The sequence below is a fragment of the Loxodonta africana genome, chromosome 7 (genome assembly GCF_030014295.1).
Source record: "Loxodonta africana isolate mLoxAfr1 chromosome 7, mLoxAfr1.hap2, whole genome shotgun sequence".
Taxonomy (NCBI): Eukaryota; Metazoa; Chordata; class Mammalia; order Proboscidea; family Elephantidae; genus Loxodonta; species Loxodonta africana.
The window spans coordinates 20,916,136-20,934,259 of NC_087348.1; the positions used below are offsets into that span (position 1 = coordinate 20,916,136).

Below are 18,124 nucleotides of genomic sequence, written 5' to 3' on the forward strand. Positions count from 1 at the left end.
CCACAAAAGGTATTAGTATAATCATAAAAAATGGACACTGTGCAGAAGACACCTGAAGAATAACCCAAGAGAGGATTTTTAAAAATATTTTTATTTGTACATAATCGCCTCCAATGGCCACTAGATATAACAGGGAAGGAAAACAAATTATATAAAGACATGCACGAGTCACAAACTCAAAACCTCTTTCTGTCTAATTAAAAATTATAAAATTATCATTCCATTCTCTCAGTGCACACACACACATACACACACATGCATATACATATGTATGCATATACATACATGTGTTTATGTATATATATGGACCTGTTGAAGTAAAGGTTAAAGAGCTTGGCTGCTAACTGAAAGGCCAGCCATTCAAATCCACCAGCTGCTACTTGGAAAGCCTATGGGGCAGTTCTTCTCTGTCCTTTAGGGTCACCGTGAGTCTGAATCGACTCTAGGGCAATGGTTTTGGATTTTTTGGGAGGGATTTACCATGAGCAGTTACATATTTTTACGTTTTTTCAGTCCTCAAGACTCTAAACCTGGTAATGTTAGCCCCATTTAACTCATAAATTGGTATTCAGTGAGAGCACACTCATAGTAAACTGAAAAGTCTGGAATTAAACTATATTCTTGTGACAACAAGATGTATATATGCCCTTCTCACTAGCCTACATTGCCTACTGGGTTCATTGTATCATATACTATCCTTTAATAAATAGTGATTGACTTAACCAAGCTTTGTCCAAAATAACTGCATACAATCCTTGCTATTGAGAAAATGGCCTATGATGTTTTAATTACTGTGTGTATTTACTTAGAATTTATTGTGCCCCTGGTTTCCTTTCCCTGATTTATATTTTGTTTTTAGATAATTTGGAAATATATATATATATATATAAAATGAGATACCATAGGCATAAGAACAGTAGTTCACTTAAGAAGTTAGTTGGTAGAGACCAAACAAGACTTCTACATCAGTAGAAGTTAAATCTGTGACAGAAATAGAATCAAAATGTAGTACTGTTAACTGAATAATAACTCTTTAATAAAGGCAATTTGTTAAAAGTATAAATATGAGCCAGTATGATATGGTTGTACATTTTCCAAGAACTTTGTAAAGCAGGAAAACATTACTTGGGCTCTATGTCTTTGCTTCTCACTTGAAGTATATTTTCAGATCAGCCTTACAATCCTTAACTGGGCTTTAAGGGACCTGAACTATTATCCATGCTCTGTCTGTGCTTAGTTGTGTACCTGGATAATTGATGATTTTTTATACATTGTGCATTTCAGAAATGATAAAATTGTTAATTCTTGTGAACCAGATAATTATCTTTCAATATATTTTCCATTTGAGGAATGAAAGAATGGCCGTAAATTCTTACGGTTACTTGTACATTTAAAATCTCATTCTAAGTGGAAGTCTCTAGAAAATAATTTCATGTGGAGGTAATTAATATGTATTGATCACTTACTTAAAAACAGGCATTCTACTAGTTTTCTAATAGGAAAGAAAAAAAAATCAGGCCATGAAGAAAAGTCTATTTTTATTTATTCAAGTCACTTTTTTAATTTCATGAACAGAAAGGCCTGGTTTTTATTGATGACAACTTTCTTCAGAGCATCCTTTACCTCTTTGTTCCGGAGGCTATAGATCAAGGGGTTCAACATGGGAATGATCACTGTGTAGAAGACGGAGGCCATCTTGTCTGTGTCAAGAGAATGGTTTGAGCTGGGCTGTAAATACATAAAGATCAGGGTTCCGTAGAAAATAGTGACGGCCAGCATATGGGAACCACATGTAGAGAAGGCCTTGTGCCTTCCTTCGGCGGAACGCATCCTCAGAATGGCAGTAATAATGTACACGTAGGAGACAAAGACAGTCAAAAGAGAGGAAATGAACATGATACCCGCACAGGCAAAGATCCACAGCTGTTTGGAGTGAGTGTCTGAGCAAATCAGCCTGAGGAGAGGCATGTCATCACAATAGAAATGATTGATGATGTTAGAATGGCAATAGGAGAGACGGAAGGTGAGGATGGTATGAAACAGTGCAACCAAGAAGCTATAGCTATAGGGGGCAGCTACAAGCTGAAGGCAGATCCTTGGGGACATTACAACCATATACAGTAAAAAATGGCCACGTATCGATCATAGGCCATGGAGGCCAGTAGCAAGCACTCGGCTGTCATGAAAGCCAGAAAGCAACCTAATTGAGCAGCACATGCATTGAAGGAGATGACATTTTGTTGGTACAAGAAATTTCCAAGCATTTTGGGTGTGATGACAGAAGAGTAACAGAAATCGACAAAAGCGAGGTGGCTAAGAAAGAAGTACATTGGTGTGTTGAATCTTGCATCTGTTCTAATGACAAGAATTAAACCCAGGTTGCCTACTACTGTGAAAAGGTAGATGGATAAAAATACCACAAAGAGGAGCATCTTCAACTCCTGGTGATCTGTGAGGCCTGCAAGAATAAACTCTGTCACCTGGGTGCAATTTATCTGAGCCATGTGTCTCTTCAGGGCATCTGGATGAGGAAGAAGAGAGGAGAGATTAGTCCAAGTTGCCATTTGTATAAATGATCTTTTCATGTAATATCTTGAATGGAGTTTTTATTGTCAATATGAAAGTGGCAATATTAAAAATATTAGCAATAGTCTGGGATGACACAGAAAGTAAAAAGAGATATTCGTAGGAAAGGTATATTTCTCTCCACACAAATTCATTGTATATGCAAAGTTAAAAACTCTGTAACATGAACTTGGCTCATGAATGTAAACAAAATGTGTCATATACATCCGACAGAACACTACTCAGCCATAAAGGCAAATGAAGCCCTGATGCATGCTAAAACATGGATCAACCTTGAAAACGCTATGCCGAGTGAAGTGAGACAATCACAAAAGGACGAGTTCAGCACGATCCCACTTATATGAAATACCCAGGATAGGTAAATGTGTGGAGAACAGAGCTTAATTGTGGTTACCAAGGACTGAAGGGACGGGCAGAGGGGAAATCATTATTTGGGAAGCATTGAGTTTCGGTTTATGACGATGGGATCTCTGCTAACAGATGTTGATGATGGCTGCACAATGTGATTAATGTACTTGGCACCGCTGGATTGCACACACGAAAAATGTTGAAGTGGCAAACGTGTGTTATTTGTATTTTTACAACAATTAAAAAAATACACAAAACTATGGAAGAGGAGTCAGTCCATACTGGCTCCGTCTCTATTCAATGATCTTGTACGTTATATTATTTAAAATTGAAACTTAATTTTTCTAAAATTTAAACTACTGTTTTTGTTGTAGAAATGTTAATATTAATAACATAAAGGATGATCAGTCTCTGTGGTGGCCTTGCCCTGACAGACCTGTCTTCAGCCCTGTGCAAATACAAACTCCACACACAATACAGACAGTGATAGAATCCTGTTCTTCTATTCTAGTTCCGTCATTTACCACAGAAAACCCATCATAGCTTGCCACACGATCTTCATAGTTATCTTAATAATGCAAATACTACACAGTATCATGCTCATAGGTGTTTATTTTCTTCATTTTTCCCCTTATGATAAATATAGTCTCATTATGTCCATTTTACAGATAAGATAAGAAGCCTCAGACAGGTTAAGTACCTAAAACAACTTCAGACAGCTAGTATGTAGTACACCTGGAATTCAAACCCATGTGTTTTCTGACCCAGAAGTTCGTGTTCACCGATACATTCGCAATATACCCAATTAATTCTATTGTAGTATGGTTCAAGTGTTTCCAAGTGATTCTTGATACAGTGCTTCTCAGCTTTCTTTGTATCTAAAGCATGGATTGACATGATCAAATGAAATAAATACAAGCAGGTTTTTCAAATATTTTGCTTAACTAAAAGTGGTATGTGCTTTCTGACAGATTTATATCAATTTGTATGGCTCCAGCAACTTTTTCATTATTTATTTAAAAGCATGTAAATTTGAATTATTTAAAATTATTTTTTGTTTTCCTACTGTATTATTTTAAGTGGCATATCTTCATATATTTTACCTACTGTTTTAAACTGTTGTTCATAATTGAAATATGAATGTCAATATAAAGGTTGGTTTAGGACAAGATAACATACAAAAACAGAGATTTTTGCTGCTAAAACACAAAATGTCATACTTCTCTCTCTATCTTTTATTTTACATACGAAAAATGAAAAACAATTTTGAGACAAACATATATATTATTTTGTACATTCTGGAAATTAAACTTGGAATACATTTTATAAAAATAAAATGTGAACTCATATTTCCTGACTTTCTTTTTAAAATTAACTAATGGCTTTTGAGGTTGGCAGTTGGAATCCACCAGGTGCTCCTTGGAAACTCTATCGGGCAGTTCTACTCTGTCCTCTAGGGTCGCTATGAGTCGGAATCGACTCAACAGCACTGGGTTTTTTTATGGCTTTTGCATATTGCAACTCTGGCTCAAGTAATCTCAGAAAGGTCTCGGGTTATGGATTATTTGCTTTGCTTGAATTTAATATGTTTCTTGAGAAGCTACTTTGTGGTAAGCAGTTACTTTCAAAGCTTGCTACTCACTTTAAATTTATCCTAAATACATGTGTTAAACTTCATCCTGGAATTCCGATACACTGATGGATTTTTAATGTCTAATGATAGCTACATTTGGCATGGAGGAAAATATAGATCTAGGAAATCTTAACTCTCATGTGCTTTAATTTGCATTTGAAGAAATGAATGTCCTTTTAAGGAAAAAAGAGAATAAGAAGAAAAACAAGAGAGAGAGAGAAAATTAAGCACTTTTCGGTAGGACCCCTGAAACCAGCAACCTTCTCTAGATTAGTGGCTTTCAGAATTTCTTGGCCATGACCCACTGTAAGAAATGTATCTTATAAGATGACATAAAACACATATACATATTCAGAGTGACATCATCATATCTGGGTATATAGATATACATACCCAGAATTGTTACTAGGGTACACTGACGTTTTATGTTTTTACCTTATTAAAAACACTGATTGTATCTTACCTCATTATTACAAATGCTTATCTTCACCCCAATTTTGGCATAGTCTTCTGACATGCCTAGCTGGAGGGTGCTCCTATTTCTTCTCCGAGTGAGTTTGCATGGCAACACACCTCAGTTTTGTCAGCAGCTTTGTCCCAAAGGGTTTTAAGAACATGATGCAAGTAAGATCATCAGAAAAATTACATCCCACACTCCACTGGGAGCCCAAGGTAGGTTGGAGATTAATTCATGTCTTCCTCTGGTTTTGAAGAAGCATAGATCTGTAGCTCTGCCTTTAGTATGACATTATTGCCTTAATGATCCCTCAGTTTTGAAATGCTAATTATGTCTTTATTGTTTTAATTTATCATATTATTGTTGCTGTTGTTGTTTAATGATGGGGTTTGAATGTGTCTTTGAAAGAATGATAAGAAGAATTACCTTCCGAAAAATATTTACCCCTTACTTTTCAAAGGACTGAATATCCATATCCCCAAGGATCTATTCCTGATATCGTAAGGCATAACACTCCATCTTTGGCTTACCCTTTGAAAGGGTCATGAAGCATCAGTTTCCTCATTTAGGTTGTTACTGTCTGTTATTATTTAAGTTCCTTGATGAACTCATTGGAAGAGCACCCCTCCTGGGTGTTTTCTTACCTTTGGCCATAGCAAGTGTATACAGGAAGAACAAGGCTTCAATCCTTAATAAGAAATAATATGTCTCAGAGGAAACTGGAAATAATCCTCTACACTGCAAAAAACTTTGCAGGGGTGGGGAGCAATCAGGAAGGCAATTTTTCTGTTTCCAACTGTGGTGTTTGTTCTTGTTTTTCCAATAATTTAGGAAGACAAGTATTTAACTGAGGATGGACAACATGTTAAGGACAAAATATAAATCAGGGTTTCCAAGTAAGATATAGTGATTATGAATTCATGCACAACTGACAAAAACATCTCGAAATATATGAAATAAAAAGTGACATATAAGAACAGTGAAAGATGTAATTCAACCTTGTTAACTGGGTATTTTAATATAGCACTCTTAATAAGAGATAGAACTAGTAAACAAAATCAGTGAGGATATAGAAGACTTGCTTGAATGACACTATCACTGGGTTCACCCTAAAAAAATATATAGAACTCTCCCCCCAACAGCAATTGTTAAGGAAATAATTATTTAGGGCAGAAGTTCCCAACCTTTGCTCTATTGTCGTTTTGGACTAGGTCATTATTTGTGTGAGGGCTTTCCTGTACATTGTAGGATATGTAGTAACATCCCATGCCTCAACCCTCTAGATAACAATAGCATCAAACTATTGTACAATCAAGCTTGTTTCAAGACATTGCCAAATATTCCCTGGGGGAAATGTCACTCTGAATTGAAATCATTGGTTTATACTTGTGTCTTGGATTTTAATGTTGAATATATTATTGCAGCACTCTTAGAATCCTGAACTGGATGTTGAAGTTGTCTGCATGTTTATCTGGGCCAGCACCTCCTTGTGTGGCCATCAGAGAAGACCAGTAAATTATTTTTTTACATATTTTTACTTTTGAGAAATGATAGATTTGATGTTAATTCTTATACTTTCTACATAGGAAATATAACTCTAAGTCAAACTCACAAGGAAAGTAGAGAATGATATCATTATGCAGTGAACAGATCTTTATTGATCAACAAGACCAAAGCAATCTACTAGTTTTCTTAATGGTGGAAAAAAAAAAAAAGCAAGTAATGAAGGAAAGCCCACTTTTATTAAGTTATTTTCTTAATCTCGTGAATACAAGTGCCTGGTTTCTATTAATGATGACATTCTTTAGGGCATCTTTCACATCCTTGTTTCGGAGGCTGTAGATCAAGGGGTTCAACATTGGAATGATTACTGTATAGAAGACAGAGGCCATCTTGTCTGTATCAAGAGAATGTTTTGAGCTTGGTTGTAGGTACATAAAGATCAGAGTCCCATAGAATATGGTTACTGCCAACATGTGGGAACTGCATGTGGAGAAGGCTTTGTGCCTGCCCTCAGCTGAGTGCATCTTCAGGATGGCAGAAATGATGAACATGTAGGAGACACAAATGATCAATACAGAGAAAATTAATGTGATACCAGCACAGATCAAAATCCATAGTTGTTTGGTGTGAATGTCTGAGCAAGTCAGCCTGAGGAGAGGCATGTCATCACAGTAGAAATGATTGATGATATTGGAATGGCAATAGGAGAGACGAAAGGTGAGGATGGTATGACACAGGGCCAACAGGAAGCTATAGCTATAGGGGACAGCTACAAGCTGAAGGCAGGTTCCTGGGGACATTGTGATCATATACAGGAGAGGGTTACAAATAGCCACGTATCGATCATAGGCCATGGAGGCCAGTAGCAAGCATTCTGATACCATGAGTGTAAGGAAGCAGCCTAACTGAGCAGCACATGCATTGAAGGAGATGACATTTTGTTGGTACAAGAAATTTGCAAGCATTTTGGGTGTGATGACAGAAGAGTAACAGAAATCGACAAAAGCCAGATGGCTAAGAAAGAAGTACATTGGTGTGTTGAGTCTTGCATCTGCTCTAATGACTAGGATCAATCCCAGGTTGCCTACTACTGTGAAAAGGTAGATGGATAAGAATACCATAAAGAGGGGCATCTTCAACTCCTGGTGATCTGTGAGGCCCACAAGAATAAACTCTGTCACCTGGGTGCAATTTATCTGAGCCATGTGTTTCTTCAGGGCATCTAGATGAGGAATAAGAGAAAAAAAAATCTATTTTACCATTTCTATAAATGGTGTTTTTGTACCTTAATATTTTTTACAGAGTTTGCTGCTTATGTAGGGAATATCATATTAGGAGTCTGGTCTAAAATACAGGCAGGTTTCAAATATATGTCTTTCTGACTAAGGGTCCAAATATACCACCATTATGCTCTCAGTATACCCTATTTATTTTGTTGTTGGACACACAGATTATTTCCAGGTTTTGTTTGATACGATGCGGAAAATAAATCCTAAAATAATTTTTAAGTATATTACAATTTAACATAAAATTTGTATCTGCTTTCTCAGAGCTTTGAATCAACCTGTCACTTTTAACTTTTTTCCATTTACTAAAGAAACATATATTTGAATTATATTTGGTGTACTGATTTTCATTTTCTTACTGTATTTTAAATTGGATGTATTTCTTTGTTTTCTAATTCTTTTTAATTGATTTTTATAATTTAATTATTGATTATCCAGGTAAAATTTATTTTAGGAAAGTGTAACTAATATAGAACTAAAGTTTTTGCTATTAACACACAAATGTCAAATGCTGTATCTTTACCTCTCCTTCCTCCTTCTCTGGTTCTGTTTTTGTCTTCTTTCTCTCTACATCTCTCTCAACATTACACATGAAAAATGAGAACAAATATTGGTTAGTAAAACTTCAATAAATTTCTTTATATAATTTGGAAATTACACTAACGATACCTATTCTGCAAATGAAATAAGATTATGTATTTCCTCACATTTATTCAGATTTTAAGGAGCCCTGGAGACACAGTGGAGCCCTGGTGGAACAGTGGTTAAGAACTTGCTTCCTAACCAAAAGGTGGGCAGTCCGAATCCACAAGCCGCTCCTTGGAAACCCTATGGAGCAGTTCTACTCTGTCTATAGGGTCGCTATGAGTGGTGACTCGATGGCGATGAGTTTTTGGTTTGGTCGCACAATAGTTAAGCACTTAGCTGCTAACGAAAAGGTCAGCAGTTCGAACCCTGCAGCTACTCTGTGGGAGAAAGATGTGGCGGTCTGCTTATGTAAAGATTACGGCCTTAGAAACCCTATGGGGCAGTTCAACTCTGCCCTGTAGTGTCGTTATGAGTCAGAATTGACTTGATAGCAAAGGGTTTGGTTTTTGGTTTTAGTCAGTATTTACTATTAGCTCTTATGTACTTACAATTCTTGTTCAATTTAACAAGGAAATTACCTGCCAGGGATTTTTTTTTTTTTTCATTCAACTACTATGTGGAAAATTATAACTTTCAAATAATACTAATTCACCTTAATTGTATCCTAAATACATTGTTATATTCCCTCCTGAAACCCTAATACAGATGGGTGTCTAATGTGTAACGATAACAACATGCAAATTGAGGAAAATAAGGACAGAGAAGCCCATGACTCGCAACCACCTAATTTGCATGTGAAACAAATGAAAATCAACTTTCAGGAAAAAGAGAATAAGGAAATAGAAAAATAAAGATTAAAAAAAAAAATTGTTTATAGGGCTACTCAGACCAACACTCTTCTTTAGACTACTTGCTTTCAGACTCAAAATTATTTGGCCAAAAACCACAGGAAAAAAAAATACTACTTGTTATGATACGAAACTAATAAACATATCCAAAACAATACTGTCAATACCTGGCATGTACTCATCTTGCATGTTCTGTAGTGTTCTACTGTAATCTGTTTTATCCCATTTAATCCAAATAATGCTGGTCAGGATCATATACATTGAATTTATGATCTACTCATAGTTACAGAACAGTTTAAAAACTCCAGCCTAGACCGCCATAAGACATCACCATTTTTACTAGCATAAATGCATAAGACACTTACCTATAAACAGCTTCTAGGATCATCACCCACTCTGATTTATGACCAAGACTGTGCATGTTCTACCCTTACAATTTCTCTTGGTATACTTAACTGCTACCTCCTTAGGCTGTTCTTGTAGTTTATTCAGTTAATAGTGTATTTCGAGACCTAGTAATTTCCAAGCACTACTCAGAAGCTGAAGATAGAGCAGTGAAAGAACAAACAATAGACCAGACTGGAATGGAAGAAAGTTTTTCCAACTTTATCTATTTTTCTTATCTCTTCCTTTTAATTATTTTTCTCCACTTCTAAAACACAAATGTCTTTAAAATTTTGTACACACAAACTACTTTATGGTATATTGAAAGTATGAATTACTTTTAAAAGCGTATGTGACTTTTCACAATCTAGTCCCTGAATATATTTTATAATCTCAATTCCAGTCCAGTCTCTCCAAACCTCAATGGACATCTACTGGTTCAGTCAATATGATTGGACTCCATCCATTAATTGCAATACTTCCTTTGATGTTTATCAGTTTTTGCCTATGTCAGTCCTAGTTGTATTCTCCTCAACAAAATTGGACAATTGAAGAGAAAACTCCAATTTACCCTATTGAAAAATCACCTCTTCTATAAAGAACTGTTTGTTTTTTCCCATGTAGAGACATCTTTCATGTTTGTGTTCTAGAACCACTTTAGACATACTTAGTTTATACTTCTTCTCACATTTATAGCGATATACGTTTCCATACCTCTTCTGCTAGTAGACTGTGGACATTTTATGGTTCAGAGCCATGCTTTTTTAAATTCATTTCTTAATGTATTCTCTTCAGATGGTAGTTAATGGGGAATTAAAGATGAATTTTTGTAATAATGCTTTAATATTTATTCCCCTTATTCTTAAAATATATCCTTTGTTTGAGAAATATCACTAGTAATATATTTGTGACCACAGTGTAATACACCCTCTACTAAAAAACTAGTACTGGGTAAAATCTCTAGCAATTGTAAAGGTAGAATGGAGAGTTTTGACCTAGATAGTAATCTGGTCAATCAAGAGCCTAATTTTTCCAAACCTCCTCGTAGATTATAAACTGGGATTTTTATTTCCTTCAATCTAATAAGAACTATTTCTATATCATAACACATAAATATACACAAAACTGAAATTAGAGGAAATATCATTGCTTATCTTTATTTAAGAAAATATACTCTAACGTTTTAATTTCACTCTATGATATTGCACTACTTCATTTTTATATAGCTTTTTTTTTTTTTTTTTTTTTTCTTTTTCAACCCACCAATGACTCAAAGTCTGCCATTTTGAAATATAGCCTTTTAACCTACCTGGGTAGAGAACGCTTCTATTTCTCCTTAGAATGGGTCTGGGTGGCAACAGACTGCATGGTTTTGTCAGTGTTTCAGTCCCAAAAGGTTTATCCTGAGAGCATGACGCAAGTAAAATTATCAGAAAAATTACAGTCAAACTCCACTGGGATTCCAAGGAAGGCTGTAGATTTGATGACGTGATTCTGTTTTTGAAGAACTTCTGATGGACAGTTTTATCCAAATTTTATTTTTTTTCTACCTTTAGTATGATACTATTGCCCTAAGGTTCCCCTAACTCTTCAGATGTTATTATTAGTTTGCTTCAAAAATACATTTGTTGTTGTTGAATATCAGTGTTAGGTTTTGAATTTGGCTTTGAAAGGCAGGTAGGAACTATCTTGTGGAATAGATTGTCGATTGAGTGTGTGGAGAAACAAAGGTGCACTTAACTTTTTTATATACTGGCTATGAATTTAAAATCTCCCCTTTATATTTCTGTTAAATAATTTCTAACCATAACACTAACCTGGAATATAATTCTGAGGAATACAGAATCTTACATTTCTGCTTTCTTGGTGTATAAATGTGACACTTTCACTGAAACAGGAAAAAGTAGCCAATGCCTAGAGGTCACAGGCTGGTTCTATTTTGTGAATGGTAATCAGGATGGGAATTACATATATGTGAACTATAAGTTTCTGATATTATATAATCATTCTATGCATATACAGTGACTTTTTTTTTTTTTTGGACTGGCAAATGCATTTGGTCCATTTGGTCAAATGCCCTCTCTCTACTTATGCTGTGTTGTAAAATGCCATGACTTGTAGTCTAGAACTGATATACTAAATCAATAACTCCAGTAGGATACTTAAGAGAGGGAAAAAAAACAAGCAAGAAAGCCAACTTAGGGGCATGGGTACTGTTCCTGAACTGGCCGTTTGACCCTATGTGCAATTAAGAACCAAAGAATTTAAATTTAAGTATTCTAGAAATTATATTTGATTTAGCAATTCTTGTTTCTTAAAATATAGTAGCAGGTTAAGCAATTAAATAAAGATATAATAGTGATAGAAGACTTTCTGTAGGAAGGCACAGAAAGCCAACACCACCGTCTTTTAGACAGGACTTCAGAAACTTCATACAGTGAATCTTGCATATATTTCACCTGTAACTTTGTTTAATGTAAGTTCACGGGCTTCTCGTTCAGATTTGTAACAACCACTGTAAGTGTCTATATGCAATTTATGACTACGGCTGCCCTGCTATACCAGTTTCCTAGCTCTCATATCTCCTCACACACAAGATTTATAGTGCATAATGGCATAAACAATCATGCAGTAAAGATCATGCCCAATGAACAGAGCTTGGCTGCTCATATAAACAAATTTAATGTAGTAAATTAAGGAGTTTTCCCCTTGGAATATCAGATTAGATTAATATATCAATGTTTTAACATTTGTCAACAAGTGGATTCATACTAAAATATACTATATAATTATATTCTTTCTTCTTTTTAGTGGGTCTATGAGTTTCTACATAAGAAGCCCTGGTGGCTCAATGGTTAAGCACTTGACTGCTAACTGAAAGGTCTGCAGTTCAAATCCACCAGCCACCCCCTGAGAGAAAAGACCTGGAAATCTCCTTCTGTAAAGATTACTGTTGAAGAAACCTCATGGAACAGTTCTACTCTGCCATACACCACTGCTAGGAGTTGGAATTGACTCAATGACATGCAAAAAAAGACAACAACATGGGTTTCCATACTTAATTATGCTTTTCTGAATTTCTGAGAAATAAGATTCCAAAGGTCTATGTGACCTCTCTGCTTCCTAAAGCACCTACTATAGTTGCCCGTTCTGTAACTAGGGCTATTCATCTGGAATTTTGTCCTAAAATAAAGGAAACAAGTTATGATGCCAAGTATCAACTAAAAGCTTTGTCACAATGCTAACTTAACTAATCAAAGAAAGCTTTTCTCTAGGATGCCTCATATTTCTTTTCCCTAAGTTGAGGGGTTTAGAAGATAGTCCTTTGGATGCCTAGTCAATTCGTAGAAAGCAGTTTGACTAGTCAAGGGCGTCTTTTGTTAGTTTCTTCTGTTCTTACTGATATCGGTCTACTAGTTGAAGACATTGCAGTGGAAGAGTATTAAGGAAGAATTTTACTGATTTCACACTCCTCTTACTTGGTGCAGAAAACAACATTGCTGATCAATATGTTGTTCCCCGTTAGAAATATGTCAACATATTGATGGTAATGAATGGCCAGGGGAACTAACATAAAGTTCTGATGACTTGCCTAGGCTTATTCAACTGGTTGTTGTGTGCTATCAAGTTGATTCCAACTCATAGTGACCCTATTAGTCGTGGATTAGGACTCTAGAATGATAGTTGTTTTATCATTTAAAAGTGTCCTCTTTTCCCACTGCAATTCTCTGCCTGGATTATTACCCTCTAGCCACATTGGCATTCTGGCATTTTCTAGAACATGGCAATTGTGTTGTAACCTCAATGTCTGTGCATCTACTATTTCCTCTTCCTGGAACACTTCTCCACCATAGTCACAAGGGCTTCTCACTATCTAATAGTATTGTTATATGCTTGTTTATTTATTACGAATCTTTCCACTAGAATAGAAATTCTATAAGAGGAGAAAAATTTGTTGGATTCATCATTGTATTCTTAGGACCTAGAACACTATCTTGCACAAATTAAATACATATTACAATTTTTTGAAAAGATGTGATATATAAATTTATCTGTAGACTTTGGTCATTTTGTTGAACTGGATACTCTCCTGTGTTTTGCAATTTTGTTGGATTAAGAAATAATAAAGCTTAATCAACGGTCAGTGTTGTCTAGTAGATTTGATATTTTATGTTGATATTGTAAATATCATTCCTTGTGATTTTAAGAATTACTTTGTATAGATGAAGCTCGATGTTTAATTTTACCATCCGAAACCATACCACATTATTATCATTAAGATTTTTATTGCAGTAGTAATGACAATCATTTAATAAGTTTATCAAATATACAAGCAGTATGCTAATCATTTTACATAAATTATCAATCTTTATTTTCTATTAATAATGTTTGTGTGTTGTTAGATATTGTTGAGTTGATTCCAACTCATAGCAACCTCGAGACACTGAGTAAAACCGCCCCATAAGGTTTTCTAGGCTGTAATCTTTACAGAATAAGATTGCCAGGTCTTTCTCCTGCAGAGACTCTGGGTGAGTTGAATTGCCAACTTTTCAGTTAGCAGCCTAGCACCTAACCATTGCACCACCACGTCTTTTTAACTTTTAAGTAGTTATCATTATTACCTCTGTTTTATAGGTAAAGTCTTCAAAATATGAAGTATTCTTTTCATCAAAATGCTAAAATTGTCAAAAGTCTTGTAACAGTATGGTATATGAGTGAAAGTAATATAGATTTGGGTTTTTTAAAAAATAGATTTAACTTCTGTAACAATCAAACAAAAAGTAAGCAATCAAACAGAGATACTTATTGTTATATTTGTGGCAAGGTATTCTTTGCATGCCATCTCCTCTGAGAAGATTCCACAGGGACGCTATTAATAATATCACAGTCCCTCCTGAATTTGACATGGGATTGTTAGGTGAGAACTTTGGGACTAAGCCTATCCGAACAAGGTAAATACATTATTCAGTTTAGAGATTTCTTCATACTGAAAAACTAATTTATAATAATGGTAATAGATATGGAATCCCTGATATCCCAACTCTGCCAGTGAATTCAATGTCATCTCGATAACTTAAGAAATCTCCCACACATAATAACTGTCACAATCTAATTTTCCCCTAGGAAAATTATTAAAGATAAAATGTACTCTCTTAAAATTATTAGAATAATCATTTATCCAACAAACATAAGCTGTCTAGGTCTCAAATTTTGCCATATGTCAGCATTTCCTTTGTGAGTGTCGCATTTAGGATTGACTGGCAATGCTGCTCATGCCCTGACGCACCTTGCGTTCTCATGAGTGACACTGTAGTCGGTAAAATTGCCTCAGTTTGAAATGTTAGTAGGTCTTATTTTTTCTTTTTTAAGGATGGGGGAGGCTCAGTCATATGTCAATGACAGTATTGGTAAGAAAGAGTACATTGGCAAAGCAGAATTTCTGGATGCTCCTTAGGAAGTTAAAGTCAGAGAATTACTAAACTAGGTGGTATTATAGAATATTTTGGGTTTCACAGTCCCAAGATGGTATTTTGAGCTGTATTTGAATTACGTGGAGGTTACTATAGACTGGCAATTCTCAAACTATTTGCCATCAAGTTGACCAGATCAGTAATTAGATTGTAGGGAAGAGAGCTGGGCTTTTCACTGTCAGAAAAAGATGTTGAAGATAAGCAACGGAGAAAACTAGAATAAACACTGTGATGCTGGGTTAAAGTTGGAGATAACGATATGCACTCAAATTCATGACATAGAAAAATAGATACAGAAATACAGAATTGTGTATTTAAATATCTTAGTATACATACAATAAATTCTTGGTTATGTTGGCTGAAAGGAGTTAGAAATGTTGGCATTTCAATACCAATAAACACATCTAACATCCAGATCTTAGTTTCTAAATACTATTTTTCAATAAAAGGAGCCAAGGCTTTTTGAAGAATTAAGTGGTGAAGCACTCAACTACTAGCTGAAAGGCTGGTGGTTCAGACCCACCCAGAGGTGCCCTGGAAGATAGTCCTGGAGCTCTGCTTCTGAAAGGGCACAGGCTTGAAAACCCTGTGACAGCAGCTCTACTCCACACACGAGGGGTAGACATGAGTCAGGGCTGACTTGGAAACTAACGCCAACAACATGTGGGCATGGCAGAGGAACCAACCCGAAAAGATTTGCAGGGTCATCTACCTGGCCTCACGCTGTGGTATATCATGAGAACTGCCCGAATTCTCCAGTATTTGCATCTAAAAAAAAAAAGAAGAAGAAGAAGAGTAACTTTGTGCCCTCCCATTCTACTTTTTGGAGACATTTCATTGAAATAGTCAAAGTCAGACACATTTGGTCAATGAGTCGGAAAAGTTTTTCTCATGAATGAATTTATACTCAGGAAGGACACAACCCATTTGCAGAAGAACCATTAATGAAGTTTGAGCATAAATCCTACCAATATATATTTTTTCTATTTTAATATTTGTTTGAAATTCACAAATTATTGGTTTGATTAGATAGCTTTCTACATGTTCCGCATTTTCACTTTTTGTATATATATTTTTAATAACATGCTTTTAAAGATTTTTTCCTGTTAAACAAATGCTTTTATACTCACTTTCTGTCTTGGTTGTTGTGACATCAGACTTTGTGCTGATATTGTTTTCTCCTTTATACTGTTGAGTACCCATAGATGGAATACACTTCCTGAGGTATTTCCATTGAGCAAGAGTTTGACCCCGCATTTGCATTCTGGATTTGAGATCCGAAAGGAATCTATTCTCTTGAAAAGAATAGCTGCAGCACAATGAATGTGTCAGGCTGACAAGACAAGCAATTATGAATTCAATAACATTAATATTAAGTTTTTGATGAATAGAACCTACATGCTACAGGAGAAAACAGAGAACCACTAAAATGGAGCAGGACCGGGCAGTGTTTCCTTCTGTTGTGCATGGGGTCACTATGAGTCGGAACTGACCAGACGGCGCCTAACGACTACAAACAGAAGATACTATACATCTAACATAAATCAGGAAATATATATCCTTTTTGTGGGATATAGTGTCACCACCTTTTTAAAATCCAAAACCAGGGGTGTAAGGGCTCTAAACTTCTGAACTTTTTTTTTTTTTTTTATGCCGAGGTCTGCCAGTTCCTAGTTATGTAATTATCAGGCCATTTGAGAGATGAGGGAATTGCTGTAATTCTTTTTTTTTTTTTTCTTTTTTAGTGTGCTTTACCTGAAAGTTTGCAAACCGAGTCAGTCTCTCATATAAAAATTTACATACACCTTGCGATATTCTCCCAGTTGTTCTCCCTCTAAAGAGACAGCACACTCCTTCCCTCCACTCTCTGTTTTCGTGTCTATTTGGCCAGCTTCTCACCCCCTCTGCCCTCTCATCTCTTTTCCAAACAGGAGCTGCCCACATGGTCTCATGCATATACTTGATCCAAGATGCTCATTCTTCACCAGTATCATTTTCTATCCCATTAAAAAAAAAAAAAAAAAAAAAATTTCCAGTCTAATTCCTATCTGAAGTGTTGGCTTTGGGAATGGTTCCTGTCTTGGACTAACTGAAGGTCTGGGGACCATGACCTCTGGGGCCCCTCTAGTCTCAGTCAGACCATTAAGTCTGGTCTTTTTACAAGAATTTGGGGTCTGCATCCCACTGCTCTCCTGCTCCCTCAGGGCTTCTCTATTGTGTTCCCAGTCAGGGCAGTCATTGGTTATAGCCGTGAACCATCTAGTTCAGGTCTCAGGCTGATGTAGTTCTCTGGTTTATGCGGCACTTTCTGTCTCTTGGGCTCACAATTACTTTGTGCCTTTGGTGTTATTCATTCTCCTTTGCTCCAGATGGGTTGAGACTAGTTGATGCATCTAATATGGCCACTTGCTAGCATTTAAGAACTCAGACACCACCCTCCAAAGTGGGTTGCAGAATGTTTTCTTAATAGATTTTATTATGCCAGTTGACTTATATGTACCCTGAAACCATGGTCCCTAAACCCCCTCCCTCCCCTGCTAAGCTGGCCTCTGAAGCATTCACTTTATTCAGGAAACTTCTTTACTTTTGGTTTAGTCCAGGTGTGCTGACCTCTCCTATATTGTGTGTTATCTTTCCCTTCACCTAAAATAGTTCTTATCTACTGTCTAATTAGTGAAAACCCCTCTCCCTTCCTCCCTCCCCACTGTCGTAACCCTCAAAGAATATTTTCTTCTCTGTTTAAACTATTTTTTGACTTCTTATAATAGTGGTCTCATACAATATTTGTCCTTTGCAACTGACTAATTTCACTCAGCATAATGCCTTTCAGATTCTTCCATGTTATGAAATGTTTCACGAATTCATCATTGTTCTTTATCGATGCACAGTATTCCATTGTGTGAATATACCGTAATTTATTTATCCATTCATCCATTGATGGGCACCTTGGTTGCTTCCATCCTTTTGCTATTGTAAACAATGCTGCAATGAACATGAGTGTGCATATATCTATTTGTGTA

At 35.9% G+C, this 18,124-nt stretch overlaps 1 protein-coding gene and 1 pseudogene across 1 annotated transcript; both read right to left on the reverse strand.

The window, feature by feature from the left end:
- Nucleotides 1-1,551: 1,551 nt before the first annotated feature.
- Nucleotides 1,552-2,970, reverse strand: LOC100667654 (olfactory receptor 8U9-like; annotated as a pseudogene).
- Nucleotides 2,971-6,754: 3,784 nt separating this feature from the next.
- Nucleotides 6,755-7,921, reverse strand: LOC135231811 (olfactory receptor 8U8-like). The gene has a single exon (XM_064288998.1). It carries the CDS (start codon nucleotides 7,730-7,732, stop codon nucleotides 6,773-6,775), a length of 960 nt encoding a protein of 319 aa, XP_064145068.1. The 5' UTR covers nucleotides 7,733-7,921; the 3' UTR covers nucleotides 6,755-6,772.
- Nucleotides 7,922-18,124: the final 10,203 nt, after the last annotated feature.

What these genes read in the sequence shown, in the direction of transcription:
- LOC135231811 (XM_064288998.1), bottom strand. Translation starts at nt 7,732, where the DNA reads ATGGCTCAGATAAATTGCACCCAGGTGACAGAGTTTATTCTTGTGGGC.